We start from the raw sequence: 10043 nt of genomic DNA, 5'->3' as shown, positions 1-10043 counted from the left end.
AGCTAACACACAGGGCTCCATTCGCCCAGGCTAGTTGCTGCTTTGAAATAAACCCCTATCACCGGGTACGTTTCAAAAGGCACAGAAAGCCACAGCTCCCTGTCGCCAGGTCCTGCTGTGGGGCCTTGCCTACCCCGCCAGCCCTATGCCTGCTGCCGAGGGCTCCACCGCGGCCGCAGAGTGGGGCATTGTGGCCGAGGGAAAGGGAAGGCCCCGCTCCAGTCGTGGCTGGAGAAGCTTCCCGAACCCGACACACACCCAGCGAAGGTGGCCTGTGGGGATGCGGCCTGTGGGGATGCGGCCTCCGGGGTCACCCCCGTCCTTCGAAGGAAGCCACGGCCTGGTGCGGGCCTGGGGGCAGCCAGCCTGGCCGGGGAAGAGGGGGCTCGGCCCTCGGCGCCCGGCTGGGAGGCAGCGCTGGGGACACACCGCAGCACAGCCAGGACGGGAACGTGCAGCTCGCGCCGCCCCCCCCCACCGCCCGTGGCGAATCTGCCGACCCGGCGCGCGGGGCGGGCAGACGCACGCGCGCCCCCCCCCGCTACGGCGCGGCGCTCGTCCCAATCTTCCTGCGCGGCTTCGCGCGGCCCTGCCCACGTCGGAGCGCGCGGACGCTGCGTGGTGGGCGTGGCCGGGCGGCTGCTCCGTGGGACGCGCCGGGCCGCGCTCGCCGGGGCCGCCGCTGCCGGGGAGGAGGAGGAGGAGCGGGAGCTGCCCCTTCCCCGCCGCCGGGGAGAGGCCGGAGCCGGGGAGGCGGTGGCCGGGTCCGGCCCATGGACCGTCCGGGCCTGAGGCGGAGCCCGTGGAAGGAGCCGCTCGGCCCCGGCGCGGCCGTGAGGGGCGGGAGGCGGCGCGGGGCGCGGGCGGTGCGGCGCGGCTGAGCGCGGCGCCCCGGGCCTTCGCGCGCCGCCGTCCGCCGGCTTCGCCGCCGCCCGAGCGGGTCGGCCCTGCCCTGCCCTGCCCTGCGCCCGCCGCCGCGGCACCATGTCGGCCAAGGTGCGGCTGAAGCGGCTGGAGCAGCTGGTGCTGGACGGGCCGCAGCGGCACGACAGCGTGCTGAGCGTGGAGACCCTGCTCGACCTCCTGGTCGGCGTCTACGCCGAGTGCAGCCGCGACTCGCCGCTCCGCCGCGACAGATACGTCTCTGACTTCCTCGAGTGGGGTGAGCCCGGGTGGGAGGACGGGGACGGGCCGCGGGGATGGGGGCGACGATGCCGTGAGGGTGAGGGACTCCCGCGAGGGGATCCCCGCTGCCCTCATCGCCGGGCGAGGGGCGGCGAGCGACAAGCGCTCCCCGCCGCCGCTCCCGTCCGCGGCCGGGCGGGTCGGGGTGGGGTGGGGAGACGCCGCCCCTGGATGCGGAGTCTCTCCGGGGAACACCCCCGCCGCCAGCCGGGCCCTGAGCCCTGCAGGTCCCCTCCCAGCCCCGCTCGGTCCCAAGCGAACCGCTTGGCAGCCGGCAGCGGGACCAGCACCGGAGAGTCCTTGGCCTGAAACCCTGCTCGGCTTAACCCGAAACGTCAGGCTGGCTAATCCAGTGCTCCTCGGAGGGTTTCCTACCTGGGGGAGGGGAGCAGGCTCCGGCTTTGAAATGCTGCTCTTGCGCCGGATTCGTTGCTGTTAAGAGAGGGCGTGTGTGTGTGTCTTGAAGGAACAACAGTTACCGTTCATCATGCAGCCTTTCTAATTTGACATGCCCCCGAAGGACAGAGCAATTCTAGGCAGCCTTTATAACAGTTTTGTTTAATGGTTTCCTACTGTTAAGCAGCCTGATAATGAGAAACCCCCAATAGTCCGGAGTGTGCTGACAAAAGGAAACGTGGATACTTGCGATAACGCTTAGGATAAAAGTTTTCTATTCAGTGTAGTTTAGTTAAAACTATGGACTACAGGTATGTGAAGAGTAGAGAACCTTCCCTGCTGCATGCCTAAATGAATTTATGTTAAAATAGCCATGGTGGCTGACTGGTTTATTTAGCTGAGTAAGTTATGAATAATAATGTATGACGAAGGTGACTTAACTTCTCCATGGAATAAGAATTGGAGGGGAGGGAGGAGAGATCATTGCTCACGAGTACATTGTCCCGTTTATCAGCTGTTCCGTGCATGTACAGTTAATTAGGCTTTTAAAGAACCCTCTTAAAAAACTCAAAGGATTTCCTAAGGGAGAGGGAGGGGCCGATTTACTTCAGTAAATGCAAATGTGTGTCTTTAGCACTACAGACCAGAGCGCTAGCATGTAGGGACAGCTGGTTCTCCTTAATTTCTGTGGGGACCACCGCTCTTTGTCACATACTAACAAACTAAGAGGATTCACTTCCTGGACTCTTCTGTTGACGTCAGTAATGCGATTGCCAACTGAATAATTAACCACTTTATCACATCTGCCCCATAAGGCTGATGCCTGGGGAACATTGATTATTTGTTTTGTTGTGGGAGCTTTGTACATCTTCTGCAATCTGGTTTTGTACTCTTGTTTTCGAGCTGATGGCTTGAACGAGTGAGCACCTACAAACTATTCAATGTGGTAGATCAGACTAGGAGTGTACTTTGAATACTGAAGTTGAGGAAAGGATTTGGGGCAGGCCAAAGAATGATATGCTTTTTCTATAGCACTGCTGGTGGTTGTGTTTTACTGATTGATCCCTGCGTTGTCATTTGCCGTGTGATGGAGAGGCCGATTATCCAATTGTTTATAAAATCGCTTCTTTTAATTCTATTTATTGTGTTCACTGAATGTGAAAAGGTTACTGACTTGATGAAAAGTATAGCTCGCAATAAAAACAGTGTGTAGTTCTTACTGCAGTGTGGGATTACCCTAGTATAACAAAGTGCCTATTCAATAAATAATTGAAATGTATGTGAGCTACCATCTGGTGCTGCAGAGCAGGGATAAAAGTTTATAATCCAGGCTCTTGATGGTAAGGGGATGGGCCTAAATCTGGACTGCTGTATATTTGTTTTCCATCAACAAGGAATACCCTTCAAACCAATTACAGTTGATACTGTGTGTTCCTCCCTTTCCTTCAAGCTGTTAAAAACAAATAAATGCCAACAACGAGACACCTTTCATCTGTGTCCTAATGCCCTCACAGTATGTTTCCACTGACAAGGAACTTGTTTCTGCCTCCAGCTAATAGGGAAAATATCATGCCAAACACGCTAATCTCCCTCATGTCATGATGTGCAGTCTTAATTACAGCTGATTCTCTGTTAGAAGATATTCTGGATTGATGTGCACAAGTTTTCTGTGCTGTTATGTGTCTGTAGAAGCATGAGAGTGTAGGTAAATATTTGGGATATACTTTGAAGATCAGTGTTTCTTTATCAACTAGAGCCAGAAGGAATTTTCTTTAGACAAAATGGAGACTTATCACTGACAATGGAAATAAGCTGCACAGGTATTAAGTTTAAATTAAGCCGAGCTATATAACAAGCATTTCTTAAGTATTTTGGATTTAAAACTGGGTGTGAGGTATCACACATGTAAAATTCCCTTGAAATGATTCAGTGTGGCTGATAGACTTGCTTGCATTCTTAATTGTCAAGAGAAAATAAGAGTTCAGGTGTGGTAGTTGAGGCAGGGTTTCTTCCTGGCTGTGGGGTGCAGAGAAGGTGCAGAGTTGTGTGGTGTAGCTGCTGGATGTGGATCTCTCTGCTCTTTGACAGAAGCATGATGCTGCTTGTATTCTAGAGCTGGTGACTGTGGGAGGAGGGAAGTGGGGAGTCCAGAAAATTAAGTCCCATGTTTATCTTGTGAGACTTACACCACCTTCTCTCTATTGAACATCCGTAGGAGCTTTGCACCTCACCTGCAGAGGCTGGTGAGCCCCAACTGGTGGATTTCATTGCTTCTGTCCTATAAAACCCGTTGCTGCTTCCTGGCAGTCCTGCCACAAGCTTATTTCTTCAAAATCGTCTTCCTATTTGCTAACCATAGAAGAGCGTAGGGTGTGGCTGTTCGCCTTGAGGCAGCTTGTGGCTTCCATTGCTTTAGAAATGTTGTAAGAATCTGCCATTTTAACCTTGGCAATTGTAGCTTTCCCAGGGTGAATGGATCTTTCAAACAGACTATATTTTTTCCCTGTGCTGGATGTATGATATCTTTATGCTAAGTATCTTTGGAGAAGAGCTAGCTGAGCTGCAAGGTGTTCAAAAGCCCTTTTCTTCTAGTTACTTTTATTTATAACTTCTGTTGAATAAGGTCTCACCCTATTGGTTATCATTGTATTGTTTATATAATAGATATTGAAATAATGCTCAGTATTCTTAATGGGAATTGATTCCAAGTCTGTTAGATAGCAAGCCCACGTCTATTTGTTCAGAATGAATTTCCCAAATCTGTGCTTAGCGTCTTTTAAACTGTTGCTGTATCTGCTGCTCCTAGAGTGAGAAAAGGTGAAGAATCCTCACAGTGAGGAGTCCTGTTTATTCTAGTTATATTTGCTCATGCCTCTCTGAAAGTCATCAGTGAAACTGGCTGCTGCAACCCTCCTGCCTCTGAGGCCAAATTGCTTGACCATCTCCACTTATCCTTCCAGTTGTCAGAAGAGCAACCTAGCTGGCTTCTGGGGAGATGCTGGAAGTGAACGGTCCTGGATTCTAGAAAGCCTTTAAAAGAGCCTGCATGGCCCTGGAAGTCTGTAGAGGTACTTCCCTTGGTAAAGCTGACCTAGGCCACTAGTGAAGACTACCTGAAACTATTGGCAAGCGCAGAGGAGGCTGTGTGGCCTTTGGATTTATCCAATGGATTATGGTGCAGGCCGGTGCTGTGGGTGGTATTGTCCATGCACTGCAGAGGGAACTCTTAAAAGACTCTTCCTGCAAAAGACATGCTGTCCTTTGTTTCACATGACAGGAGAGAAGTACAGGAGTGCTGGAGCAGCATGGCAGCTCAGGTGTCCACACATCACTTGTCCTTTGGCTTTCAGGCACAGTGTGTTCCTCCCTATGGAGTCCCTTGTTATATTGAGAGATCTGAATCTTGCATAATCCTGTGCTAGAATGGCTGCTTGCAGGGTACCGTGCTGGCTGGCGTCACATTCATGCTCGTCTGACATCACCTTGTTTTTCAGGAGTTACTCAGTTGGCTGTGGCTGGTGCTTACTGCCCCTTACTTCCAGTCAGCAGTGACTGGCACAACCGGCTGCTCCATTTTTGAACAGCTACTTGGCGCAGTTTGCAGCCAGTAGGCAAGCATGTTCAGAGAAGAGTCTAACAGGAATGGGCCTTATTTGTATTCAAAATGCTCTTGGTGGTGCATAGACTCTTTTGCTCCAGTCTTTGTTTCCTCTGACCCTGTTTTGTACTGCTGGGCATGCTACAGAGGGCAAGATGGCACATGTCCCCACACAGTTCATTCATTGTTGTCTCACTCCTGGAGTATGTACTGGCTAGTCCTCTCTGTGAGAACACCTCAAAACTGATGTCAGTAGTTTAGACTGATCTGAAATGTGAGGGTTTTTTCCCTTGAAGCAGGTGCACAGGATACTTCTGTGAACCATTCCCCCTGACGTGTTATGAGCCATCTATTTGAATGCTGACTTACCTTCTGCATTCTCAGTTTGTGCAAGGTCTGCTACCCAGCTAGTCTGGTATTCTGCTTTTTGATGGGGGTGGTGGGTTTTTTTGTTTGGGTATTTGTTTTTATTTTTCCTGAGAGGAACTTAAAGGGGGCTGAAGCTGTGGAGAAAAGAAAGAAGATTGCAGATGATTAGCACAAGCAAGCCAGCTGGGCACCTGCTGCTGAGCCCTTAAAGGCAGTCTGGCATAATAGACAGGGGATGCTGGTGTGGTAACAGCAACATATTCCCAATCTGGGCTAGAAGAGGAAAAGATGTGCATGCGGAGTGCTCAAATCAACCTCTCTAGCCTAGCATTGAGCTGCCACTTTTGGGTATATATCTGTTATGCTTGAGGCTGAACCATAGATGGAAAAATCATGTGTGAAGGATTCACCAGAAAGGGTTTGCTGTTTTGCTGCTGCTGGTGCACTGATTCACAGCTTTGGGTTGCTGTCAGGATTGGTGCTTCATGTTTGGAACTTGCTGCTTGGGAGGCTCTGTGAACTTCGCAAGTCTACTCCCAGACTTACTTTATCCTCCTCCTGGTTCTGCTTAAAGAGGCACCTTAACCTTTCAAATTAAAAGGTATCTTGTGAGGGAAGGGAGACCCTTGCAGGGTGGCCTTTCTGTCAGAAGAGTGTAGAGCCTGTTCTCTCAGCCTGAAAGCAGTTGTATTCAGAAGTGTAGGTGTGGACCTGAGAAAAGGTGTTCCCAGCCTGCGTTAGAGATCTTCAAAACTAGCTGCAGGGTGGACCTAGTCCTCTGACTGTCACAGGCACTGATGTACTAAAAAAAGTGCTAGGTAAGGGTGGGGGCATGACGAGCAACTGCGTGTGCTGCTAGTATAGGAGGCACAAACTGTCCTTAAGTATTTTTGAGATGTCGGACTTCAGGAGTTGCTTATGAGGATCTTTTCTTTTGGCCTTTTTGGGTTGCAACAGGAAAAACTGTCACTTGATAACATATCTCTTGTCTTGAGGGCTTAAATTCCTCTCTTCTTTCTCGTTAGTACTCCACCCCTCTCCCCTACTTGCAGAAATACACATAGAAAGCCAGGAAGGGTCCTCAGGCTTTGATACCTTGTTTAATGTCCTTCTCTGTGCGGGCCAAAGCTGTGAAGTGAGTGATAAGCCTGTCGGGCGCGTGTGTTAATTAAGTGTGGTTGGATAATAAAGACAGCTGATGAACAAGAAAACTGAATTTTAGATTCTGGCCGAAGTTCCTCTACTTCCATCGTCTATCCACCAAGCCTGTTACAATCCCTTATGGTAGAGTTAGTGGCAGGAGGGTGTGGATGAGGGCCCACTGGGGCTGGGTGAAGCTACAGGTGCCTTGCAGAGGTTCTGGAAAGGCCAGTGGTGATGGTGGTGGCCACAGTTTCTTTGTGCACAGTGCAGTGTGAATGCAGCTGGAACCCTTTCCTGCTCCCTGAAGGCTTTCCTGTGGTTGGAGATGGGACACTGTAGCTTGGATTGTCTTCGCTAATGAAGTCTTTGATGGTCATCTGGAAGAACAGTGCAAGCATGGCTGCTGAATCCCAGTTTCCTGCATTCTCTGCTTTGACTAAACTGGTTTTGTTCTTTTAAAAAATATATGTTAGGATTAATTGATTTAAAGTAGCCCAGAGTGCCCTGTTAGCTTTGATAGCACTGTAGTCAGGGCTAGTGACCTGAAGTCATGAGGTTCAAAGCCTGCTGCTATATGTATGATGGACCCTTTACGGTATGTCTGTGCTAATCTGTTATTTTTGGAATGAGGCAGTATCTTTTAATGACTTTTTCTGTAAAACTTTATGCTGTGAAACATTGGTACTGAATGCCACAGACAGGTTTTGACAATGGGAAAGAAATGTGGTCTGGAGGATGAGAGATACACTGGCATGTGCTGTTAAAATGACAGAAGTGCTGGGTGAAGCTTGTCTTTTGTCTCATAGAAGGAAGCTGGTATTGCTTTTTTCCTGTGGATAAGGGTGCTAATAAATAGCAGCAGTCTTTAGTTGAGGGCTTGAGGAATTATGTAGTATGTTAAAGGTTTGACCTATATTATGTATTTTAATTTTGTTTATATATGAAAACTCAGAAAGAGGTAAATAAGTCATTGATAAATTTGTCTTCATATAGGAAAAAATATAGGTACAGAAGTAATGTTTCATAAGCATCCATAAATTTTTTTTCTGACTTGTTTTACTTGGATATCTAAATTATTTTCATATTGCTTTTTCATAGGTAATATCAAGAAATAATATTTTGCAAAAAATATATTTAATTTACGTCCTTAAAACTTTCATGCTTGGCACAGTTATGTGTTATCAGTGAAAACGGCTTGGATGTTGGTTTAGTCAGCAGATTCAGTGCAATGAACTTTTTTTATCAAATGAACTAACCTTTTCTTTTTTTGCAAATAATTCACATGTGGGAGTGAGTCAGTTTCTTCTACACCTACTAGAAACAAATGATTTTAACTGTGAGTCAGAACTGAAGAGACTTGTTTTATTAGCTTTTTTTTTAGCAAGTTGCTTTTTCTTTATGGCTATATATTAATGTTTTGGGTTTTAGAAATGTTGATCTGTAGTTGATATTAATTGTGAATGTTAAACTACTACAGATTCTTCAAGTTTCTGAAACTTGCATTTTATCCCTTGCTTGTAATTTGAGGCAGTTCAAGCTGGTTTTAGATGGGTATTACAAAAAGGAAGACTTATAATACTTACCTAAACAATTGCAAATTTATCTGAGCTGTTAACAGAAAATAGTGCCTAGGATTAGGAGAAATTTTATGGGTTCATCCTTTTAATTACCCATGTCTGAATAGATGAATAGGATGATGGACCACAAGCAAATCTGTTTAGAAAAATAGAAGGGACTTGTTATAGCTTTCTACTGTATTTTTGCCTTTGATAATGCTTTAAACAGATTTGAATTTCACTTTCTAAGTCTTTCATAAGGTACACTTGGGAATTCTAATGTATTCTTGATGTAGTTACCAAAGAGCTTGTATCATGCTCACTAATATAGCCCACTGAAGTTCTAGTTGTTTGTGGGTTGTTTTTTTAAAAGTGATTTAATTTTAAAAAGCTTTTCCAGGTCTAAGAATTTCTAAATACATTTGGCCTGTGGTTCAATGTGATCTTAGCTGTCTCCTAATACTAAAATATTCCACTATTTTTTTCTCATCAGCATATGCAGATTGCCAGCATGCAAGCTTTCATTTATAAGGATCTTTGTTCACTATAATGAATGTAGCTTTCTTCAATAGGAAACTACACGCTGCTTTCTTAAGCCCTGATTTTGCATAGACCTCAGTAATCATGTCTGTAGATATACTTAGAGTGCATTCAGATTAAATGTGTGCATCCATCATTGCCAGCTGAGGCCTTAGGCATCCTGAAGTGCCTGAGATCTTAATTTCTGTCATTCATGTCATCAGGGTCTTAACACTGAAACCTGTTATTACTTAACCATGGCCTAAAGCTTCAAATGTGACTAGTACCTCTGGGTACCCAACCTGAGACCTCTATAAAGGAGTCTGAGCTTTAGAAAATGGTGGGGATGTCTTCACCAAGTATTGTTTAAAAGGTATGGAGTTTATCAATCAGGTGTGCATTAATGAAGGCTGAGGTATAGTTCTCAATTTGATTAAGTGGAGTGCCCTTGAGGGCTGAATATGTATAGCTGCCTTTCCCAAAAAAGGTCAAGAAGAGGAAAAAAAATCAGAAGCAGCATCAATGCCAGATGTATCCCAAATTCTTTTTACCATTTATAATTGTTCTCCAACATAAAAACAAACATGGATAATTGTTTTGCGAAGTCCTACTTGAAATGTGTTTATGCCAATTTAGTGAGACGTATATGTTCAGGATTTTAGAAGAGTCTATACAGAATTTTGTCTGGAGTTTTAGTTCAGCTTAAACCTGGGTTTTATTGTTCTAATTTTCATCCAAAAAATCTGTGAAAGATGAAGTAATAAGTAAGATGAAACCAGTTGTAAACTCACTTTAGATATATGGAAGTCAGTCTCGAAAAAGTGTTGCAGCTATTCTGGCAATATTGTACTTTTATTTGGGATTGTGTAATTTTTGGGATGTGGATTCATTCTTTTCATAGATGGTGTAACTTCACCCAAAATATAGAAACCACTATAGATGTATGGGAGTTCTTAGTATGTTATGATTTCCCTGCTACTGATGGTTCCTTAGCGTAAGAACTAAACTGTATGCCTTCCCTGGATAGATGAGACTTAAGGAAAAACTTTGGGTCACTAGAAATTCTCCAAAGGTACGTAAAAATAGATCATCTGCTACAGGGTTTAAACCCTATAGTACTGGGACCAAGACAACAAATACCCTCTCCCAACAAAGAACCCATGTTTTTAATTGAAGGCATTAAAAACTTGAATCCCTTGTAGAGTTGTGCCAGGTGGGTTGCGGGGTGGGGGATATCTCCTCATTTGAGGAAGGACAAGGTTTTTATCAGTTGCATG

General features: G+C 46.4%; 1 protein-coding gene across 10 annotated transcripts in view; it reads left to right on the top strand.

Annotated features, from left to right (window-relative positions):
* Positions 1–637: 637 nt before the first annotated feature.
* CDC42BPB (CDC42 binding protein kinase beta) overlaps positions 638–10043 on the top strand; it is a 97593-nt gene continuing 88187 nt past the window's right edge. For all 10 annotated transcript variants that reach the window (XM_074908705.1, XM_074908704.1, XM_074908703.1 and 7 more), the window contains exon 1: positions 638–1162. In XM_074908705.1, the coding sequence (XP_074764806.1) occupies positions 985–1162 (178 nt within the window). In that variant the 5' untranslated portion in view covers positions 638–984. The remainder of the gene's footprint in view (positions 1163–10043) is intronic.

The sequence above is a fragment of the Athene noctua genome, chromosome 6 (genome assembly GCF_965140245.1).
Source record: "Athene noctua chromosome 6, bAthNoc1.hap1.1, whole genome shotgun sequence".
NCBI lineage: Eukaryota > Metazoa > Chordata > Aves > Strigiformes > Strigidae > Athene > Athene noctua.
Note: the sequence above shows the minus strand (reverse complement) of the source record. Positions and strands in the feature narration are given on the sequence as shown.